Source organism: Syngnathoides biaculeatus, chromosome 5, assembly GCF_019802595.1.
Source record: "Syngnathoides biaculeatus isolate LvHL_M chromosome 5, ASM1980259v1, whole genome shotgun sequence".
NCBI lineage: Eukaryota > Metazoa > Chordata > Actinopteri > Syngnathiformes > Syngnathidae > Syngnathoides > Syngnathoides biaculeatus.
This window is the reverse complement of record NC_084644.1, coordinates 2,891,382-2,916,181: the sequence shown is the minus strand read 5'-3', so window position 1 is coordinate 2,916,181 and position 24,800 is coordinate 2,891,382. Positions and strand designations below refer to the sequence as shown.

The 24,800-nt window shown below is 40.3% G+C and overlaps 1 protein-coding gene across 1 annotated transcript in view; it reads left to right on the top strand.

The window, feature by feature from the left end:
* Window positions 1-24,800, top strand: part of cdkal1 (CDK5 regulatory subunit associated protein 1-like 1) — a 195,467-nt gene that overhangs the window by 49,450 nt on the left and 121,217 nt on the right. Inside the window, exons 5-7 of the mRNA XM_061819899.1 lie at window positions 4,998-5,094; window positions 8,774-8,822; window positions 14,700-14,820. Of these exons, the coding sequence (XP_061675883.1) occupies window positions 4,998-5,094; window positions 8,774-8,822; window positions 14,700-14,820 (267 nt within the window). The remainder of the gene's footprint in view (window positions 1-4,997; window positions 5,095-8,773; window positions 8,823-14,699; window positions 14,821-24,800) is intronic.

Sequence of the window (24,800 nt, the reverse complement as noted above, 5' to 3'; positions counted from 1 at the left end):
TGTGCCTGACCTGTATGATGCTGAAACCCAACCAGTTGTTTTGCTGTTCAAACAATGAGAGAGAGGTACATTTTGTCCATATCCCGACTTCCTGAATGTATTTTATCGTAAAGCGCTACTATTTAAGAAATCACTCGCATGGCTGCAAGCCTTTGGCCTTCATGTGAAAAACCTGCTGTCACAGATTTTCAGCCACCTTGGTGGGCTTGCAAGCCTCCAAATGATTCAGTGTGCCCGTGCCAGGTATGCAGGATTTGCCAGATCATTAAGAAATCCAGCATTGAGTGCCAGTTTAACAGCAATAACTGGATATGACTCTTGATTTATTGTCATTTATATTTTCCCCCCAACCTATAAAATTGAATGCCCACAATGCTGTACAGTTCTGAACCAAACAATGACTTCTCTAACATGAATCCATAAATGAACATTATGGTCCCTTTTTATGTAGGCTTGCTTATAAAGCATAAAATAAAAGTATTATTATTATAACATATTTTCCAAAGTGGTCTCCTATTTTTTCTGCCATTTTTCTGCCATTTGTAGTGCTCTGGTGTTTGAGAAAAAGAAATTCTACTAAATCCCTCCCATCCCTCAATCAGAACCCTCTTTCGCAGTCTCTACGTTGTCCTCCTCCTTTTATGCAGTCGTTACTTTTCTTCTCAATTCTTAGTCTTAATGATACCCTGTTCTTGGTTCTTCCATCAAGAAAAAAAGAGAGAAAATATGTCACAATGTTTCTCATGTCATATTTTACTTTGCCAATTTTTTTTTATAGCTCTAATAAACTATGATTTGACAGAGAGACACCTGATTTACAAAAGTCTGTCCCAGGTTTCATTGTTAAAGATAATGCTAACTTCCAGTTTTAGTCGAGCAAATACTGCAGCATTGTCTTCCCAAAAAAACAAAACAAAACTGAATTATGAGGCCTTAAAACTTATGTGGGTCAGCAGCAGCTTTCATTCATCTAGCTTCTAGACAAATCCCATTGGCCAAGAGTTAGTTAGGCATTTTTGTTAGTAAATATAATCCCCCTGGAGACGCTGCAACACTCATATACGCAACAGTGTATTTCTTTACATTTGTGTCTACCATCCTGTCAGCCACTGATGAGTCATCTCCTGCTGCTGGAAAACAGACACAAAAAAAATATGGAAACATGAATAAAACATTACATACGTAGACGTCTTGCTAAAGGAAAAGCAAGTAAGCACACGTATTTGAGTGACTAACAGGATCTCTTGTGCCGTAGAAATTGGGGCAATGGCAAAACTCTATAAAGTAAAGTTGGAAAAGTTTAACTATAAAAAAAAAAATAATAATAAAAAATGTGCCATACCCCATTTTATTTATTTATTTATTTTAGGCTTGATGGGCACTTAACCTTCCCTCTTGCTGCTTAGGCTAATGCACAGAGGTCAGGAGTGTGCTGATTGGCTGGTTCATTGTTAACTCAGCCAGAAACGAGTGTCGGAGTGCCAATGAGCGCATGAGTAAGGAGATGAGACACAAATCCAAGGACAAGGAAGAGGAGAAACTCTTCAAAATGAAAGAAAACAACTTCAGATAAAAAAAACAAGCCTTTGTTTCATGATGAAAATTCATGATGTGACAACTCACCCCGGAATGACTTGAACATTTTGCCCCAAATTACCATGTTTAGTAATTGTAGCTCCATCTTAGTTACTTTAAAAGAGTAGTGTCTCTCCTCTATCAAGTCCCGTGTATTACTCCTTGGATTTTTATCAGGAAGAAACCCATTATAAAATACACAACATTTAAGTTTAGTTATTTTTATTTTTACTTTGGGTTGGGTAAAAAGGTTGATGGCCACTCATCTCAGCTCGCAATTTGCAATTCTTTTCTCAGACAGGACACGACCCCTCTCCGGGTCGGGGATGAGATCCTGTCCCAAGTGGAGCAATTCAAATATCTTGGGGTCTAGTTCACAAAGAATGGAACGGGAAATCGACAGGCGGCACTGATTCTGACTTTGTATCCGGCCGTTCTGCTGAAGAAGGAGCTAAGTGTGTAATGACTTCGGTGTTCCCCACTATGTAGATATTGCTAAATGCGACAGGGTGTCAAGCAGCTGGATGAGTCATTGAAAGGATGTAACTGTCACATGCGCAAGATCCTCTGACTTGATTTTTAAACCTAAATCACAATCCAATCAATGCCGTGCCAAGTGCATTGGAGCTTTTTATCAACTAACAAGCCATAGTTTGTTTACTGCACTTCAGGAGATTTCGCTCAGATGTTTGCCCATTTCACTTCAGATTATTTTATGGGTTCGACAAAGCTTCTATATAGGTCACGTCCCGTGTCTTTGCCTTTTGTGGATCAACATTGTATTTAGAGTAAGGGCTTATCTAAGTCAACCTGATCAATTGAGTTAGACATTTGGTCTGGTCTTATTTGACTGATTCACTGTGTCCACTCAGCTGTTAAAAACCAGTATGTACAGCATATCCCTCCTTACCATACTGTACATTCCAAAGAGGTCATACATCGATGCATAGGCTGTTACGTCGCCATCCCTGACTCTTATTATTCACTTGTACATTATGTTTAAGGCTCGTGGTTAATACTGTGCGGATGGTTGCCTGTGTTCTTCAGGCAATGGCGAGCACCAACACAACGTTGACGGGGGCTGAAGACATTTAAGTGGGATGCCAGCTAAATAGGCCTGTCCACACACACACAAAGACACACCTCTGCTGATCTTGTGGGACATCTGCTGTGGTCCGGTTCACTGGCAGCAAATGCTTGGTTGGACTCGAAATGATCGCCACAGCAAGTGCAGCATATAATCCCATTCCCTCTCCTCCCAACCAGGAACAGCGTGGAACGACGAGACTAGCTTGTTCCCCTCGAGGTGATGAGAAAGCGACTCGTATGCCGCCCGCTTACTTGCTCTGTCAGCGATGTCGGTGGGAAAGGAGCGGGTAGCATATGATTTTTTGGCAAGTTTTGGCAGGCAGCGGTGTGAATTATGCAAGGGTACCTCTACTGTGTGTCGGCGACGGCAGTGTGAGTCCTTCACATGGCGAGCGCTGTCAAGAGAACAAGGCGCTGATGTACAGCTACAATGTTCACTGTCAGGCTTTCCTCTTTTCAGCAAGTGTCAGCTTCTTGTTTCTATTTTATTAAACTGGAACATCCTGATTTGTACAAGCCTAAGGTTGTACAATTAAGAAACCAACCCATTTTTTTTTTTTTTTTATAAAATGTATCATCAGTCAAGCTACATTAGCATACTGGAGTTATTCAGCGAATCTTGTGAGACCAAAGTGTACCTCAGTCGAGCTGACTTCATCCAACATCACGTTATTAACTCTCAGTGCTTCACTTTTTCTTGGCTTTGGAAAGATCAGCCTCAACATAGGGAGTGCAGCATGAATGTGACATACCATATACAATTATACCATAATGTGATAGTGAGGAAAAGCACGTTCTAAGCTGGAGCTCAGGTGAATCTATCCCATTTTTGGCTCGGGATTGCGAGGCATTGAGATCAGTCTCTGTGGGCGTGGGTTGGAGCAGGAGTCAAAATTCACTCCCGTTTCACACAAATCATACATAAACACCACTAGGGAAAACTACTCCTGTATATGCAGTGATATGGTTTCACATTTTTTGATACGACAGTGACTTAATGGATACTTATCCTTTAATGTTTGTTTTAACATGAGAGATTACAATTTACATTTATAGAAAATTCAGATTTTTGTCTGTCGTCTTAAGCAGACTTTGCTGGCTGCTGTTGCTCAATTGTTTGCAGTTTTTCAATGTTTTCTGACCTTTTCCACACTTGACTCAATTTTCACGCCGGAACAGATACGATTACTTCCTAGGAGGGAAAACTTCAAACAAATGGAAGGTTTACCAGTGTCACGGAGCAAACTGCACAACTGTGAATGTTAGAATGTATTTTCTTTAACCCTCAGGATAGTTTACAGTTGCATATGTGACTGCTTGGAATTATCAACCGTGTCAACCCGCCCCAATGTAGAAGGAAAATAAGAACACAGGGGTTCTGATATGAGCCTTTAGTTGGTCCATATCCCAGAGCAATCGAAGTTGGATCCAGCTCAGCCTCTTTGTTTTCATGTACTGTATTATTTTCCGTGTATCTGTAACAAGCGCTCTAAGGAGATTAGAGATGTTAAAATGACCCAAACAAATAGATGCCAGTTATCTCTTACTTAATTTGATCTGCTCTACTTTTTGCTTCCACATTGAATTGGATTGTCATCTTTCCACATGTTACCTCTTTTTTCTCTTTTTTTAACTATACAGCATACTGGCACTCGCACCTCCTCCACCTCAGTATCTTTGTTTTGCCGAAGAATACAAATACGCTCTGAACCAAAACACAACTGACAGTTTGCATCCAGTTTTATTGCTCCTCCTCCATCTCCTCCTCCTCCGTCCTCTTAATTCCTCCCTCACTTTTTATGTGCCCCCTCCTCCTTTCATCCCTCCCCGTCTACTTCCAGCTGTCAGGAGGCTTCATTATTAAAGATTCATGGTGGAGTCTGGGTAGCGCCTCCAAAAGCTTTTGTCAGACAGACCGAGTGTCTCAAATCTTACTGTCGCTAACTGGAGGTGACGTGGAAGCACTTCCACGCCCACCCCTCCCCAACCCACCCCTCCACCCACGCTCCCTGTTCTCTCCCCTGTATTTTTTTAATATATTGTTTAACATGTGGGGTCTTAATTTACCGTAATAGCCAACTGTGAATAATTGGCCACTTTACCACATGACTGTTACTACATTACTTCCTGACTTTCCGTAGCCACAATCGATGCTCGATACGACTCGCTGTAAATAAACTATATTTGTGTTTTATCATACAGTTGATGAACTTTTACAGGATTTGCGAGTCAATGGAAAACCAGATTGACATGCGATTAAAACGGACCTTTTCAAGTCTTTAGACGTGCTAATTTGTCTTTTTTTTTTACCCATTTTTTTTTTTTTTTTACAGAAAAGCCCAAGAGCAAGAGAAGAAAGTGGTGGTAGCTGGTTGTGTTCCACAGGCCCAACCTCGAATGGACTATCTCAAAGGGCTCAGCATCATAGGGGTCTGTATTATTTATTGTACTGTCCATTGGGCAATAAAACATAACCTTGAAGTAAGATTCTTAATGTAAACAAAATTTTCAAGGTAAACGGAAATGTTTTGGACATGCAAGCACAAAAGGGTACCACAGTCCATTTTTAGCTGTTATTCACCGACTGGCGGCATGCCGAGTCCGGGCTGGTCTGCTCGGGCCCCCCTGCTGTTTAGTGGATCAATAGCACTCGCCAGAAGACAGGACCATTACCACAAACATGAACATGCTTGGGCAAGAGAAAAGAAGCCCAATTTATGACTGTCAGAATTGAAAGAAATATGACGGAAAGGAAGTCAAATGTGGAGAATGACGTGTGATTTATATAGAGTGAATATAAAGACTCTAATTTCCTTGTTTAAATATGAAAAGGATAAAACTAAGAGGAATTATTCTCGTTTCTACCTTCAATGTGAACTATAGCAAAATAGAAAAGAATAAAAGCAAAAAACTTAAATGATGTGGTTGCATAAGAGAGCACACCCTATTATAACTGGAATGTGGCTGGAGACCAAACTGACCAATAATATCCAAGTCATGTTGAAACGACTTTCCAATCATATCATTTCATTTTATCACACTCCATTGGGTTTCATTATATAAAAGCAAGATGGTTAGGATTTTTCCCAACAGGTGTGAGGACATTTTTATAGGTCAAGTCTAATAATAATAATTGGTCCTACTTTTAACTACTACTACTACTTTTAGCTTTTAACAAGATTCCCAGCATATCATTCATCCCGCCCAGTGTAGAATGATCAGGAATACAGAATGTACTCCTATTGGTCATGCTAATTAATCATCTTAAAGATTCAGATCAGTTCAAGCGAGATTCCAAAGGTTTCACATTTCAAATATTGCTCATTGATGTCCTGTTAACAGTTTTTGATAAATCAGAATTAGTATTGCAAACAAGTGTGCACTGGCAAATAAATATTTATCACCGAGTAGTTTCATACACAGTAATGCATCTCGTTTTTTCCCTTCTGGAAACTAAATTTATTCCATTAATCTCCTACAGCAGTTATGAAGACTACGTAGCTTGTTATGGTTAACAAAGTACAGTCTTTAGTTCAGCTCCTACGATTAATATTCTTGGGAAAATAATGGCATTTCTCTCCATAGTTGAGGTGCAAACAGATATTTTACACACAACAAATAACTAATCTTTTAAGTATTCCTTTATTAGCACCTTGCTGCCTAAGAAGCTCTTCCTAAGCAATTTCAAGGGCCTTCTTATAGTAATCTGTGAAATGTAATTGCCAAAGTTAAACAAAAAGCTACTTTGCTGAAATTCAAGCAACCTCACGTCCAGTCCTGATTACTGTCGCTTTCAAATAGTGTTTCGGGAGCAGGGAGTGGCTGAAATATTACATTAAAAGTCCAACCCCATGAATAATGGAGTCGCATTTAAGTAAACATGCCACATGTAACATAATTACATTCAAATCACATTCAAGTGGCATGTATGTGTCATATAATTACATTCAGATAAACAAGCTTGTACGTGCGTCCGCCTTCGGGGCGAGGCAGAAACAGCTGGGAAGTTTACCACTGCTGTGCCTTCTTCCATTGTCATGAGTAGATTGGATTTTTGCATTGATGCAGACAAACGCGCGCGCACAAACGGACAGACAGAAACCCACACATGCATGAAGCGGCACATATGGTAACAATCACAGACCAGGGCGTGCCAGTGCACGCACACTTCTTTCATACCGTATGCCCTCTTATCAAAACACACAACAGGAGTGACAGTTGGTGGTATATGAAAATCACATTCAAATTACCAGTTGTGGATTTTTTGTTTTTTTGTTTTGTTTGTTTACTGAATCCTCTTAACGGCTAAGTTGGGGGGGGGGGGTGCTTACAAGAGCCGTTGAATCAATTCACTCCCATTCACATGAGCTGCGCGATGATGTGCGTTGTTTGTTCCGTTGTTGTGCTGTCAGAAGTTGCTGCGAAACGAATGACAGTGTGGCTGTGTTCGAGGTGCACAGAGTCACGCAAGCCCACATTGTTTCACGTCTCTGAACCAGACACGTCACATCCTTTATCTTAGATGCATCACACATCTCGACTCACAAACAACAGCGCTGGCTTGGTAATCAGAGAATTGCAGTGTGTAAGCAATTGTTGTAAACAAGAGATACGTACACATCAGCCATCTCAGTGCACATCTTTTTTTTGTACCCCTTGCATGTTCTTTGTTCTTGTCTTTATATTTGTCCCCCAGATTGTGCACATTTCACACTGGCAACTGCTGTTAATATGTCTTAGATGAAAATCAAATGGGACCCTCCCTTAGAAAAGAACTCATTTGCAATGGAATAAAGCAAAAAAAAAATTGCTTTTATAAGGAATTCACTTATTTGTACTAATTCTTTTGAGATTCAAAATTGAAGCATTGTGTTTTGACTTCTTCATACTCCTTTTAAAACTGGCTTTACACTGTGTTGTGGAATGACTGGAGTTTTCACTTCTTTGTTGTGTTTGAATTGGCTGTTTGAAAAGAAGTTTAATCAAGCATCAGTCAAGTCGGTTCACGTTAACTACCATATTTTCCGCATTATAAGGCACACCTAAAAGCCTTTAATTTTCTCAAAAGCCTACGTTGCGCCTTATATATGGATCGGTATTGAGCCTTTAGTGCAGCTCCATCGAATGAATGCATAACATAAGCCCAGCCTCTACTGTAGCGTCTATTCTATGTGCCTTATAATGCGGTGCGGCTTATATACGAAAAATGTTTCAAAACAGGCCATTTATTGGAGGTGCGGCTTATAGTGCGGAAAATTTGGTAATTTAGTCATTATGAGCAGCGCTTCTCTGAATGAGCGGAGGACACCAAAACAAAGAACTGTGTGAAAAGTTGGTATGCTTGTGTACCGCACAGAAAATCTGAATTCAAATACCTGCACTGTTAGACTCCTAGTAATAATGTTGCTAAAGACTGGCTGCCATGTCAAAATGATGTTTGACCTGGATTGCAAGTCGAATATTGTTCATAACCTCGAAATGTTGTCTGTCAGTAATGTCATTAACTGAGAACCATAAGCTGTCCGCGATTCAGACAGAATGGATCCCGACGCACCATTTGAGAATCACCGGGTCTAGAGTGTTCTGAGTTGTCACCTCAATCTTTGTTGTTGAGTCCAATCTGTTCATGCTGATTGTGCTATAATGCACATTGCCACCTAAAAAAAAAAAAAAAAGAAAAAAAGACACAACGGCTTACGCTGGCGCAGACAATGATTCATATGGCAACATTCCAAGTACCTAATGGCCACTTTAAAACCTGGGCCATACTGTTTTACAGCTGGAAAGTAAATGTGCTGTTTAATAGCATTGGCTCAAACATTGATAGGAACTCAGTGGAACACACGAGCAGTTAACTGCCATCTCCAAAGCATATCCAAGCAATGCTGCAGAAATTCCGTCACGTTTTGGAAATCTGTATATCTTTTTAGTGCTACTACACAATTTGATTTCCTTAACTTTGAACTTGACTATTTGTACACACTGTGTTTTTGTCCACGGCTTGTTGTAAGACAGATCTCTTGTGTTAAATGCTGTCAATGTGAGCCTTTTATTTGTATGTTTGGACCCTCGGCATCAATAAACACGCGTTTGCCTTTGTGTATTTTAGGTCCAACAGATTGATCGAGTGGTAGAGGTGGTGGACGAGGCTGTCAAAGGTATTTGAACACACATGGGGACCAAAAAATCTTCACACCACTGTGCTGTTATTGCCAAAAATGAAGATGGCATCAATGAGCCCAACCAACATTGACTTTGTTTGTGCCTCCCAATTTAAGTCAACACAAAGTGAACATCAGTGACTTGCAATTTAAACTAATTGGACTATTACACATGGGTAATAATCTTACCAATGACTAAACATGGGGAATAAGACTAAAAAAATACACTGTATACATTTATTTACTTTAAAGTTATTTTAGCAATAACTGCTGCACCTTGATTGTAAATATTTTTTTTAGCTAAGTTACTTTACCTCATATTAAAGATGTTCTATGTATTTGTGCAGGCACCTTGTGAAGAAGTGCTCATTATTTTGTTGTATGCACAGTCATATAATCACAAAAAAGGCTCTTTAAGATTTGATTTGATTTTATCTGATCAGAAAGGGATTTAAGAGCATACTTTTCTGCCCTGTTTAAGACCACGAGAAAATATTTGGTTCTTTCAAATGCTAATGATAGTAACGTTGCATCAAAATCACACAACAGTCAAAAAGGAAACAGTTTCAAAAATACTTGGCACAGATTACGGATCTCAATCTCAAAGAAAATCCTTGAAAAAAAAGATGAACTTTGCCATGGTTGAAATAAATGGAGAATAACTCCTGACAGGTACAAGAAGCTTAGAGATTGGCGTAAGAATGCATTTGTTGGAAGTTGTCCTTGCTCAAGTGTGATCAACAAAATATAATACCGTCCAGGGCCACGTTTTCTAGTCTGGCTTTGAAACTACTTGAGCTTTTTTTTTTTTTTTTTTTTTTTTTTTTAAGTTTAGAAATACTCTCCTCAGTATTGTGAGAATAAAAATTTCAAGGATGCCAGTAGCGGTGGCCACAATTGTAGGAAGAAAAATACATTTCCTGAATCACTTTTGGATCTTTGGAAAACAGCTTAAGTGCCTGTTTCTGGCAAAGATGACAGACTCACGTGACAGTGATTAGTTCACCAGTTTAAACACTCTGGTACTGCTGTCCTCTGCTCTTTCAAGAAGGTCACACACAAAGTTTAGTGTGGCTGTCCACTGAAGATTTCGTACACACCCCCAGCTGTTCTTTAAAAAAAAAAAAAATCAACTGAAACTATAGCATGTGCATATTTGAGTGTTTAAACTGTGAGCTTCCTGCGTATTTCTCTTTTCTAGCCTTCCCTCCCTCGATTCTTCCTACCTGTCTGCCTTCTCATATCTCGATTCTATCCATCTGCGCCTCCCTCGCGTTCCCCACCTACGGAAACTAATTTAGCCAGTATCATTACGGTTCTTTACGACCTCATTATAAATTGAGAGCTGTTACTTCAGCTCAGAGGCCAGGAGACCTTTAAACTGGGGTTTTGTCTTTTGTGATGGTAACTAAAATGCATACGCCAATAAGTCGCAAGATGCAGTTCTTTGCTCCGACGACATTGCTTGAGGGTCCGTTTTCCACGGGACAAAAGCGCTTGGCGAGCTTTTATGGCCTGGCTTCTTGAACCAAGACGCGATCATTTCACTTGGTGTCGAAGTTCAAAATGAAAATAACTGCCACTCAATAAGTATACCTCGGCACGATAAAGGTGGTTAATTTTACTGAACCCCCGAACCATAAAGCTCATGTTATCTTATCTGTTGTAAATGACTTCTGTTATCGCAGGTTAAGTTGCTGAGCATGCACTCAATATCTTAACATTGTTTTCACATGCATATGTCGGATAAGGCACTTATGGTACTGTGGTCGCATCCTTGCCTATCCAGTTTACTTGGCATTCACCAAATGTTTCATTTTTTCAAAGATCCCTGCAAATCCGTTCACACTTACACCACATTTTGTAAATATTATTATGATTTTCTTTCTATCATTACAAACTGATCCACATTACCAATGCGAGTCACTGAACTAATTTGCAAATAGAATCTAACTTCACATGACAAGGTTTGATCTTTATTAGAATTATAGTAATTATGGTATTAGAAAGGATCTCTGCTTTATTGTACTGCCGATTATCCAATACGTAATAAATACAGGATGTGTAAAGGGGTGAGGGTTGCATACAACGAGTTACATTTAAAGATATCTTTCTCTCTCTCTCTCTCTCTCTCTCTCTCTCTCTCTCTCTCTCTCTCTCTCTCTCTCTCTATCTATGACTGGAATTCTAGGAGGGTAAGGAACAATTTAGCAGTACAACAAATAGTCTGTGCATGATGTTTTGGACCGTTGTTGTTACTTCCTCTACTGATGTTACAAACATTTGCAGTCACCCCGCCTTTTTTTTAATCACCCCCCCCCTTTATAATAATAAAAAAAAACAACCTTGGATTCCTGTATGCACATACTTGCGATTAGTAACCAATTCTTTCATCCCTCTTTTTAGTGGCAAGGGCACGCACCCTTGGAAATAAGAAATTGTCCCCATGCAAATAAAGGATAAAACATGCTTTTCACTTTGACTGATGTCAGATTGAACCATCGATAGGTAATTTACTGCATGTTGTACCCTTTGAATATTTTTTCTGGTTTTCTGATATTGAGATTATAGCCTCAGATTGTACCATTTCACCTGTTATTCCGATGGTGTTTAGATACAGCCCAGATTTAAAGTGTGAGTGCGTATGAGACAGAAATCCGGGCGCACAAAGGTTGACGGGCTAATGCATCTACATAGCTGGAGATCAGAGGCCATATAGCATCAATATGACCTCATGATCCATATTTCACAAGGATAAACTGTTATTGTGTTCCTTGCTAAAAATAAGATCTACCTTAAGAATATAGATGTGTATGGCAGAAACCGAGGTGACATTCATGCGAATACAAATGGAAGTATGAATGATATTGTAAACGGTCTTTTGTTGCTGACTGACCTCTTATCTGGAAGTGACATCATCTAAATCTGATGAGAGGCTTCTTTTCTAAGATGTATTTTGAAGTTTGATAGGAATGTGTTTTTAAAATGTTTGCTTTTCTGCGCTTCCACAATGAAATGAATTTAGCGGACAAGGCTAAATTATTAACACTGTTCGATAGAATTGTAGGTGTCGCCTGGACCATTACATTGACGAGATGACCGATAAACATTCAACCCGTGTTCCCCTTTTCATCGGCCACCTTTGTCCATTATACCCAATGCTCTCCAGCCCGTTGATCCCCTCCAGTCCAAAAGGGGACTCACCACTTATGAGACATCAGCCGTAGGTCAGCAGGTCATCCTTTTAGCCCCTACCGCTGAGATTCCACCATCCAATCTGGTCATCATAGACAGGTTTCATATATGAGGAATTCATCTTCTTGCGCTCCCTCCTTCGCTGTCACGTTATAGGAGGCATTTATGACTGGATGGATTACGTCAAGTCGCGTTTCTAGACATGTGAACAAAGAACAAAAAAGCGAAGGGTGCTGCTGGGGTGGTGAAGGGTAGATAAAACTAAGCGATGTTCACGTTGCAGTCGATGATGCCCAATTCAGATTGTTTAACTCTGTTCTTCTGATGTAGTCATTCACAAATGGCAAATTCCGATGTGGGCCAAATGAGTCCGTGACGTGACACAAAACAGGACATTATGAGGTCCCTCTATTTACCGAATTAAGGGTTTTGTCCAAATGAACCCAACTTTTGTTTTTATATTTATTAGTACTAATGCATCTTTTCGATACCTCCGATTTTTTTTTTTTTTTCCCTGCTCCTTTGTCTGCCTTTGCTTTTGTGGTGTGTCCGTTTTATCGAACCATTGGAATGTGGAGGCGGATGAATGAGCCCTGTGCCTCCATCAGCACTCGCATCAGATACACATCTGATTAATTTCCACATAGGAAAGAGGCCTTGGTTGGATATGGAAAATTGTAATTGTATTCTTTACATTGACATGAAAAAAAAAATGTCATTGGGCGAAAAAATTTGAATTGACCTGCAGTGTGAACATAGCCAAAGGCAGTTAGTGAGCACAGACAATATAGTTGTCACGGCACGTTTAGGAATTGTTCCCTCTGAAAATCTGTATTTTTGAGATGGGGAAATTGGGCAGGATTGTTCTTTTTTTTTTTTTAGTTCAATTTTCTGGCAGGATCGTGTAAGCTGGCCTTCCATCCGTCCATTTTCTGAGCCGATTATCCTTACGAGGGTCGCAGGAGTGCTGGAGCCTATTCCCCCCATTATCAGGCAGGAGGCGAGGTACACCCTGAACTGGTTGCCAGCCAATTGCAGGGCACACGGAGACAGACAACAGTCGCACTCACAAGCACACCGAAGGGCAATTGAGAGTGTCCAATTATTGGATGTTTTTGGGATGTGGAAGGAAACCGGAGTGCCTGGAGAAAACCCATGCAGGCACGGGGAGAACATGCAGGCGGGACTGGGATTGAACCCCTGTCCTCAGAACTTTGAGGCTAATGCTTCCACCATGCCGCCCTAAACTAGCCAGTGGCCCATAATTTACAAGTTTTTTGGAAAAAAAAAAAAAAAAAAAAAAAAAAAGGCTTCAATCTCTCCAACTTAAATATAAAGAGAAAAGAACTAGAAAAATTTAGACCTTGAAGAGTTGAAGTTGACACCTCGGCTTTATAATTTGCACAGAGAAAGTTTACTGTCGTGACAATGTATTGATGAACTGGTCAGGATTTTAAAAAAAAAAAAAAAAAAAGGGGGAAAAATAATTTCAATATATTCCCCACACAGCTTTCTGGCTCAACAGCTAGAGTAGCTAACGTGTAGGCAGTCCTTGCTTCTTTTCATGAGTGGAGTTTTCTCATTTCCCCGCTTGCGTTACGACTGGTCACGCATCACCGATTGGCTTTTTGTCCTCCTCAGGGGCAGATAGTAATTTTTATCTACCAATGATAGCCATGCTTCCTGGCCTGAACTCGCCCTCCCTGGAGACTCATGTAAAGCGGATAGGAACAGGAAGACAATTCCATCCCTCAGCGACCCCATCTCGCACACGTTTCTTTTAAGATATTAGTTGGTCAGCGAGAGGAGACCACAGCATCCCATTTCCACACACTAAAGGCTGAGCATCGCTGACATTTAACTATTTGACTCAGTTTTCAATTTTTATTTGTTTGCCTTCTGTAGTCTGCTTTCGAGCTCACTTTATACATTTTGCAGTTTACAGTCTTTCTGTGTGCAGTACCCCTTTATTGAAAAACTGTCAAGGGCTGAAACGAACTGTTGCACAGGGTGCGGGGTTTGGCGACTAGTTCTCATAAGTGGACAAATATCAGACAGGAGTTTTGGTGCAATTCACCGCATGAATCGCCTGTGAATGGCTTCACATGTTCAATGTTCATGAGCTTTCGCCCCAAAAGTTTCTGTTTTTTTAAATGTAATTATTAATTGTTCCACAAGAATATGCAACTACATTTATTACTTAATAAGTACCTGTGGCTAGAATGCAAATCACAGCGAGTCTCTGTCACCAAAATGAACTTGTGCACCCAGTGAATAGAGCGATTGATCGTTCCTAACAGCCTCTCAAAATAGCTACAGTCATTTTTTTCTGCCGTTTCCATCTTTTTGGCAATCTGCTTCTTCTTTGACAGTCATGTGATGTGTTTTGTGGTTCACTCAAACTAATATAGTATATTTTATGTGGAGCCTTGAAACCAGACATGAGCTTATGTGCAGTACTCGATTACTTGGTTGGCACCTGTCATTTTTTTTCGCAATAGTCCACTTTAGGGGCGTTCGGGTAGGTTGGTCTGTATGCGGTGACACTTAATGTATTTATTTTAATCTGAGGCAGCTTTGGTTGATCAAAAAATGACAAAATAAATCTGAACTATTTGAAAAGACAATGGAGGTGTGTTTTTCGGAAATTCACCTCATAATTTTGATTCTTTTTTTCAGGTCACTCTGTTCGTCTTTTGGGCCAGAAGAAAGATGGAGGTCGGAGGCTTGGGGGAGCCAGACTGGACCTGCCCAAGATAAGGAAAAATCCTCTGATTGAAATCATCTCCATTAACACAGGGTAAGACACAAAGGACATGTGCTATTATTCCGCATTGATCGTGATAATGTATATAATTGAGAACTTCAGAGAATTTATGACAGCCTTCTGCTGTCGCAAGTTTACTGTGTTTTTACTAGCTTGAAACACACAGTGTATATATAGATATTGACAATAAAACCAGTGTATTAAAAAGTGTGAAAAGGTCAAATTCCTTTTAATAGAAAAAAAAAAAAGAAAAACAAATATAAAACTGTTTACAAGTAGTGGTCTGCAGACACTTGCGTCAAGACGTCAGCCTGTGATCCTTCCCGTCGCTTGATTCAGGTGCGCCCAAAACTTCGATTGACTAAAAATCGGTTTGACCAATCCTGGTCACTGCGCATGTGCACATAACGATGGCGCGTTCAAACAAGCTTGCCTGTTGGCCTCTCGGCCTCTAATTTATGTCTTCTAAACTAAACGGGTATAAAAATGAGTAGGATCAGGTGAAAAGATAATACAAAAATACCACTTGCATACGGAATGGGAGGAAGAGAATTTTTTCCCCCTGGCTGATTCACTTCAGTCCAAGTCATCGTAAAAAATTCAGGTAAAAACAAAAAAATGATAGTGAATTATGTAATGGTGTGCAAGATTGGCTCATTACAGGCTTTTTGGAAATTTAAGACTTAAAAGCATTGAATTCTAATCTCGTTGCTTCACAAATTCATATTGCTGTGGGGCATTTGAGAGCGTGCAATTATTGGATGTGGGAGGAAACCGGAGTACCCGGAAAAAAACCCACGCAGGCACAGAGGCAAGATGCAAACTCCACACAGGCAGGGCTGGGATTTTAACCCAAGTCCTCATAACTTTGAGGCCAACACTCTAACCTGAAAATTCTCCATCAAAATGCATATGTAATGTATAATTTCAAGGGTGAGTCAAGTCTAATGTGGCTGTTATTTTTCCTTGCTGTGGTATATGCTGTTGTGTTTTATTTAATTTTTTGAAGGGGTCACAGTGGTGACAAAGAAATCTTCTTGTTTTTGTTATTTTACACTGCTAGTCTTTCAGGAGGCTGAAGGATTATGTGAATAGTGGCTGCAAATCCATGCCGAACATCTGCTTTTGTGTAATTTGGTCAGCCATTGGTGTCCCTAATTTGACCAGGCTCTGCTGATATAAAATTATATGTGAGAGAGACAGTGTGTTCTTTATACGCTCTGTTTTTAGATAATCCATTTTAAATCCGCCTCTAAAGTAGTGACATCATTGGTGACATTTGTTACTCGACAAAACAAGAGAGATCTTTGTGTGGCGCGCTCACGCAGAGCAGACCCAACTTCTTCTGCCTCCTACCTCAAAAGAGTATTTTTTTGAAGAGTTGACAAGAGCTTTTAGAGGACATTTGGGCAAAAGTTGCATTGAAACTGCATTTCAGCTCCAAGCACTTCCGTAGTCATCCACAGTTTGATGTTAATGTCAAGAAATTACACAATTTCTTCAGTGTTCCTTTTGCAATGTAGTAAATAATATTAATCTACTGATAGCAAAATGCTAACAAATATAGTCAGTGACATGATCTTTGTATGGTATGACAGTGTGTGGTGTTATTTTCGTTGTGATTACCTTTTTTTACATTTGACTTTTTTTGGGTAATATAGTGAGTTTATAGAACTCTGTCCGTCTAGACACACTATTCTCATAAGGATCGAGTTTTATATGGGCGTCCATCCTAAATTGACTTCTGTTTGACTAAAAAAAAAAAGGTCTTAGAGGTGTATGAATACAATATAGTCAAACCAGCATTTAAATGTGTAAATTATTGTATTTATTTATTTTACAATTCTTTTGTCTGGGGTCTGTAAGGACTTAAGCATGGAAGTCTCTCTTTCACAAAATGTTACCATTAAAACGAATGTGCCTTCATTTTGTGGCCCCGATTACTTTTTCTTCACTGTGATAAATCTAAAATGAACACAAGTTGTCGACAAGCTAACCAAAGTAAGGATTTAAGACAAAAGTTTGTTCACTGGTTCTGTGATTCCAATACACGCAGTAATACATAGGAGGACAAATATGGGTTCAACTTGGTGAGGTATTTTTCCCTCACATCCTCATTGTGCCAACTGCACATCAACATGCTCTGAAATTCGATCCCATTCTTGTTGCCAGCATTTAGTTTTCAAATTTAGTGAAGCGTTCTTTCTCGTGTTGTTCTCACCATGGCTCCTTTTTTGCTAACAGATATCCCCGAGGGGCAGAGTTCATTGCTCAAATAGCCCAAGCTTGAAAAAAAAGAAAGAGAGAAAAAAAAAAAAAAAGAGAGACTGCACTTGTCTTTCTAATGTTCTGTTTTGTGTCCCAGTTTTAGAACACTTGATGCTATTAGCCAAGCTGGTGCTTATGTATGTGTAAGTGTGTGTGTCTGGCCCAAGGGTACTCTAAGGGTCCCTTCATACTGTTTATCTTTGTGTGTTTGTGTGCATGTATGTGTGTTGTAAGCATCAACAAAAGTCTCTTTGTGAGCATGCTGAATCGGGATGCTTTAGCATCATAAACCAGGAATTTACAGCCACTCAGTCAGAATGGGTCATTAAATGTGTATGCGTTGTGTTGCTGTTTATTTGTGTGAAACATCACTGTTGGACTCCCGGCATTTAAAAAAAGTCATTTGTTCTGCAGTTACAGCTGATTTCATTTCACGATATGTCTCTTCGCTTCTCTCTATTTAGTTACATTTTTAGTGGATATGATCTCCCACATTGGTATTGCAAAGCTAAAGTCTGGTCTGGTCCTTTCCCTTTCACAGCAAACCAGCAACTTCATTATTTCGTTGTGTCCTCCAGGTACACAGGCAAGCCGGACTGATATTTTCTCTTATTTTGCGAAAAAGCTGTTTCCTTCACCAGCTTCAGATTCAGATTTTACATTCTATTTTTGTATGAAGAAGTAATTGAAAATCACTGTGGACACCTTTTTTTTTTTCTAGTAACATCCCACGTCCATAACTGAGATAGTATTTTGCAGGTTTAAAATGATGTTGGCCATAGTAAGAAATAAAATATAAGAAGCAATCAATTGGATTACTCAACTTTAATATGATGACAAGCAGTAGACATCAAGACAAATGCACAGAGGGAGGTAATCTGCTTGTCAGGCGAGTTTCCTCCATGAAAAACTCAATGGCGCAGGTTTAGTGGAGTAGACATCTCTTTTAATTACAAATCGTTTTTCTAGATAGATAGATAGATACCGAGGGTGGACGACTTCAAATACTTGGGGTCAACAATACAGCGCAATGGTGAGTGTGGTGAGGAAGTGAAGAAACGGGTCCAAGCGGGGTGGAACAGTTGGCGGAAGGTGTCTGGTGTTGGATTCTCCGCTTGGATGAAGGGCAAAGTTTATAAAACAGTGGTGAGACCAGCCATGATGTATGGATTATAGATGGTGGCACTGAAGAAACAACAGGAAGCAGAGCTGGAGGTGGCAGAATTGAAGATGTTGAGGTTCTCGCTCTTAGTCAACAGGTTGGAAAGGATTAGAAATGTGATCATTAGTCAAAGTCGGATGTTTTGGAGACGAGGTTTGAGAGAGCAGACTTGGATGGTTTGGACGTGTTCAGAGACGAGAGAGTCAATATATTGGCAGAAGGCTGCTGAAGATGGAGCTGCCAGGCAAAAGAGCGAGAGGAAGACCAAAGAATGAGGACAGTGGGTGTTCGAGAGGAAGATGCATAAGATAGGGGCTTCGATGGAAAAAGATGACACGCTGTGGTGACAGCCTAACGGGACAAGCCGAAAGAAAAATAGTTTTTCTAATAAAAGAAAAACCTCCAATTGTTACTGTTTCTGCCGCATCCCAGTCTCTCTTGTCTACCCCTAGTTTTGTCATGCATCCTGTCCGGATTTTTTTCATAATCCTTTTTGTGAATAAAGACTTTTTTTTTTTGGATGGCTGCATTTCCCCCCTTTCTCCTTGCATTTGGGTCGTCCACCTTTTGCCTCAACACTCGTGCAAACTCTGACACCTTGAATGCCTCCAATGAAGCCAACTTTGGCTCAAGATACAAGAGGTGGCGCCAGTTGCCACTGTTGTAACTTGACTTTGGAGTTCACCTTTAATATCGTTGGAGGTTGTTCTGAGCACTTTGGTTGCCAGTCATTTTGTTTTCCTCAGTTTGTCAAACATTTTCCTTTTGCTGCCACGTCTGGGGTGATTGGCTGCAGTACTGTATACATGGAAGCTCTGAATACGTGCAGCTCATTGTCCTGGTTGTCTGTGATTTTTCTTTCTCCCGAGAACACGAGCTCCTTCTAAATCTGCGGTCCATGTTGATTATTTGGTTTGCCAGTTATTTCATAGATTATTTTATTTGTTTTGCTTCATTAACTGATGGGCGCCAACAATTTTGTCTGTGAATGCAGTATCTACTGTGTGAAACATCCTTCTGTTCTCCTTTTTGGCAATAGGAAAAAGGCGTTTCTTTTTTATGTCGTTAGAGCTATTGGCCTGTTATTCAAAGGAGTAGAAAAGATAACCTTGGAACTCGTACAACATTTTATCTAGGACAATTTTGTACATTTCCCTCTCATGTGTGTTTTTTTTTTTTCTAACCTTCTGACACCAGAACACTTAATAGACACATATCTCCTTGACAGAAAGTAACTTTCTCTTGATCAAAAACCTTTTTTCATTCGCCTACAAGTCCATGTTATGTACTTTACGCATTCTGCAACTGTCCGCAAAGGAATAGAAATGAGTAGTCAGGCTCATTTCTCACTCTGCTTTTATTGCTCTTCAATCCTTGAATTACACAGTGGTGTGAAAAAGTGTTCGCTCGATTCTGGATTCCGGAACGTTTGTCTGTAACATGCACAGTTTTAATAACGTCCTTGCACAGTTTGCCCATTTTCTGTTTGGAACTCAGTCGAATATCCTTCGCTGTTGTTTGAAGTCCCTCTTAAAGGAATAATGGAAAACATGACAATGGCATTGTGTCAGGGCACTTAAGACGAGGCCTAAAATTTCAGTTTTGGTTTGCTAATCCCATTCAAGATGCAATATCTTGTAGCAGATTTGACATGATCTTCTCCAGGTTTAATCGACCATTCCCTCATCTCAAAAGCATCACTTAACTACCGCTTGACTGTTCAGCTGTAAAGTACGTATTTATGTATTGCACAAACAGTAGTCGTGGGCCTTTTCCTTCTTTTTGGTTAGCTATCCTCGAGCGTGTGTATGCATGAATGTGAGGGGCGGAGGAGGAAGAGTGAAGCTCCAGGAAGAAGAAATAGCGAGGGTGGACAACTTCAAATACTTGGGCTCAACAATACAGAGCAATGGTGAGTGTGGTAAGGAAGTGAAGAAACTGCTCCAAGCGGGGTGGAACAGTTGGCGGAAGGTGTCTGGTGTTCTATGTGACAGAAGAGTCTCCGCTAGGGCGAAGGGCAAAGTTTATAAAACAATGGTGAGGCCGGCCATGATGTACGGACTAGAGACAGAGAGACAACAGGAAGCAGAACTGGAGGTAGCAGAAATGAAGATGTTGCGGTTCTCGCTCGTAGTGAGCATTTTGGGTATGTTTAGAAATGAGCTCATTCGAGGAACAGCCAAAGTTGGAGGTCTTGGAGACAAGGTTCAAGAAAGCAGACTTCGATGGTTTGGACATGTTCAGAGGCAAGTATGAGTGAGTATGTTGGTAGAAGGGTGCTGAGGATGGAGCTGCCAGGCAAAAGAGCGAAAGAGAGTAAGACCAAAGAAAAGGTTGATGGATGTTGTGAGGGAGGACATGAGGACAGTGGGTGTTAGAGAGGAAGATGTACGAGATAGGCTTAGATGGAAAAAGATGACACGCTGTGGCGACCCCTTACGGACAAACCGAAAGGAAAAGAAGAAGATGCTCAAGCGTCGTGCGAAGCCGAGCCCAGGAGCAGACAACACGTTGACATGCTTCAGAAATTTAGTTTCACCCGAGACCAACACACAAAAGTAGATCCTGTCCCACACCTACACCACCTCTGGCAGTGCTCCCCACAATGGCCTTCCTGATGTTTATCAAACCAATGTATGGGTAGTTTTCAGCTCCAATGGTCTGAAGATATTATTCCATTTCCCCCTTCCCCACTGTTTAACACACAAACACACAAATGCACAAAACGGCTCTCCCTCCCTCAATCACCGGGAGACCAGGAGAGCTTGTGTGCCCTGTGGAAAATCCAAAAGATTGATGTCTCTCCTTGGACAAAATGAGATTGTATGTCATTACAAGACATTACGCTACAGAAACCCCCGAGTAACCGAATTAACACCAGCGTGTCACAGGAAAGCACATTTTACATTTGCACATGCACGCAAACATTCACACAACGGATTGTCTCAGAGTATTTGAATATACCGGCTTTCTCGTGTTTCTCCTCCCAAAGTGTTGAAATTTCCCCAGTGAACGGAAAGTTGTAAACTTGTTAATTTGACATCAGCACTCCCTCCCAACGTTGACTTTTACAACTCGGAAAGTCGCAATGAAACTGACAGTGGCAGTTGTCGCCGCGTGTCCGTTCTGAATACTGACCACGAGTTTTGATCGACAGTATTGTTTGCAGCTCAGGTGGCGGGTTGACATCAGCAGCGAAGCTGTGATGATTTTGGTTGCTGTGAGCTGGTTGCTGTTGATTTGTGACTGTCCCAGCAGGGACTCCCAATTGTTTTCACAGTTTGCACATTTCACAAGTCATCCAGCAAAGTCAAACAAAGCGTGACTGCCTTTTATGTCTCAAAATGAGGATTTTGATTCTCTTGGAAGATGCAGTGGTCTGTAGTTTTCTTGTATTACCTTTTTCTTCTTCTTTTTTTTCCCCTCCTCCACAGCTCACCTCACATGATAGCAAATCTGTGAAAGCTCTCTGGTTGAACACGATGGGCCGTTTGCACATAATATCAAATTGTGTCTTGGTCTTTTCCGATGTTGACATTTTGCGTTACTCTACACACCGTGTTTACAGGACTTGCCCAAACTAACCGTCATGGACTTGAATTGTCTTTGTAAGGCCTCCTTCCAAAGCACGGAGCGGTATGCCTCTTCTTATACAGTAGTACAGTACCTCTACTTACAAAAAGTAAGCAAGTAGTAAGTTCATCTTAGATGAAGCGCTCAGATTTGTTTGGCACAGTTTTTACGCCAGATGCCCTTCCTGAGCAATCCCTCAGGGGGAGTGGAGACCTTAGTCGGATACGAACTCCACGACCCCTGGTTTACCAAACCAGTGCTCTAACCCACAGAGCTATGGAGCCTCAGTACCTCTACTTACAAACGTCTCTAGTAACGAAAAATTCAGGTTACTTAATAGTTTGTCTTAAATGTTTATAAGCTCTTTTGTCTTTTGCCTTTAAATGCTTTTTATCGTAGAAAACACATTAAGTTACCTTGTGTATGAACTGCGCTGTATCAATAAATTTGCTTTGCTCATATTCAGCTATTAAATCGCGAACCAGAAGAGGGTAAACCATATCAACCACAGCGGCTATGACGTTATGGAACTATTATTTGTTTCAATTCAGAAAACAAATTTTCCCCTTTGGAAAATAATAGAAATTGAACTTATCCTTCCCATGGTCAAAACTGTCATAAAACCTATACTGTATGAACTGCACAGGGAATGTAAATTGGGAAGAGTCACTGTGTGATAAAACTTACAGACTTACTTTATTTTTAATGGCGATCCAAGTATAAAAGAAGCTAATTGCTGCATGATGAAAGAAAACAAACAAACAAAAAAATATATATATATATATTTTTTATATATATATATTTTTTTTTTCTATTTTTTTTTTAACTGTGCTGATGCAATTGTGGATTTGAACGTTGGCAAATGTGCGGAGGGAGATTACAGCTGGTCCTTGGAGACCAGACTAAATAGTGACTGAGCACAGCCGCCCTCATTGAGTTCAACGCACGTTCCCAGTCTGTCATTATCAGTTCCATTTATGATTCCATGGTAATATAGAGTAACATTTTCTTCTTCGCCAATACTGGTGCCTTTTTGTCATGGAATCATGAAAAAAAAAAAACTTGCAAAAGTCAACCATAAAGTTAAATTTACGTGTGTAGCTAATAATTACATTTTGAATGAGTTAAAGTCTTGCAAAATATGCTAAGCTCTTGCGACTTTCTGAATTACTCTTTACTGTGTCTGTGATACATAAAGTCCAACTAAAGTGTCCCGAGTGTAAAATAGTACACATGAAGTCAAATAAATACCCCAGTTCATTGAGTCTACATGTTTTATCAGAATCTTTGGCTATTTCATTGTCCACAAAAACACCATTTTTGTTCTGTAACAATGACCTGACTGATCTAGTAAAAACACCGTCTCAAGGTCTGGCTACAGACAAAACAAGAAGTTATGAAAACACTCTGAGGTCCGGGTTGACATGAATTCTTGGTCTCTCACACATCCACTGTGCACACGCTTTCTCTCTCTCTCAGAGCCAAAACAACAAGCAAGGCTTCTGTTTTTGTCAAAGAGCTCTAAGATCATCTTGTGACCTTTTGTCAAATTCACATGGAGTAAGTAGTTTCAATTTACAGTGTGACAAAATTCATGTACAAAGGCCTGATTGTAAAAAAAAAATGTGAGCGATGCTGTATTACACACACGCACACACAAAGAACAGTTAGTACTGGGTGTGTCCGTGTATATCGATTCAACAAAAGCAAACATGTGCATTCTATTATAAGAACTGTGAGCAAAACTTTTTTTTTCATTTTTATTTCTCAGCATTTCCACCTTAAACAGATATTTTTGGCATAAAGGAAAAGTCAGGAGGGCCACATTGTTTTTGATATCCCATTATTTACACTGTGTGTCTCAAACAAGCCCATGTAAATGTCCTGTGACCGTAAAGCTCTGGAACTTTTTAATTTGAGGGATCTTTCAAGACGGAAACAAAAAATACAATGACCATGTATGCAAATTCCCGACATCCCTTGGATGCAGCCAGGTTCTTGCCCTCCATCTAGGACAGGGGTGCTCAGTGCGTCGATCACGAGACCATCTTGGTCGATCGCGGGACGGCGTGCCAAAAAAAAAAAAAAAAGTCAGCTATTCAGTTTGTGGCATTTTGCAATGTGATTCAATGATTGAAGGATGACTGCTTGTTACACCCAATGGCACAACTCACATACACGCTGTAAAAAAATGAAAAGAGGAAGCCGCTGGTTTCTTTTCGGCAGCACACGGAACTTTCTCTAGCAACGATGCTCCGACACACTCTCTTTTTCCTACTTTACTTAACCCCCCCCCCCCAAAAAAAAGACGTACACTCATAATTGCAAATGCTACAGTACTAGTGCAGCCCATTAATGTTTTATAATGGCAGCATCCACCACCGCTGGTTTAGCTTGAAACACAGTTTGGGCAACGTAGAGCAAAGACGAGCTAGACATGCTGGATATTACTTTCGATATTAATGGAAAAAGTTAAAAAAGAAGCTGTTGTTTTAAGATGCAATGACTGTCGGAGTATGTGAAGAATCGAAGAAAAAGTGGTTAAATTAGACGAGATTCTCTCCTTTCGAGTGGGGAAAGTCTAGTCTGAAGCCAAACTAGAAAGTTCACGATGAGATGGCGTGTCATTTTAATATCCCACTTTGGCACAGCCTGATCCAGGATGAAAGCACAGACAATACAGTGCACAAAAATCTAATTCTGTATTTTAAATATAGGAGGCAATATGACATTAACCTTAAAACGGTTTGGGAGCATCAAGTGCCCCCGTCGTCGGGAGCTCGCGAGAGGCTGGCTGCTTGAAAGTAGGGAATAAAGTCTGGGCACCCCTGATCTCGGATGATTCAACTTCCTACCATTTCTATATGATAGCCATCGATAAATTTCCCTCCATACGGCTTGATTGTTAAGTATGCTGTATTCTTTAGCTTCCAACTTGTCTCACTGCACACTTTCTGACCTCAGCTTCATTCAGCCATATATTAGCTGGTTGGTGGTTTTGTTTGCTATT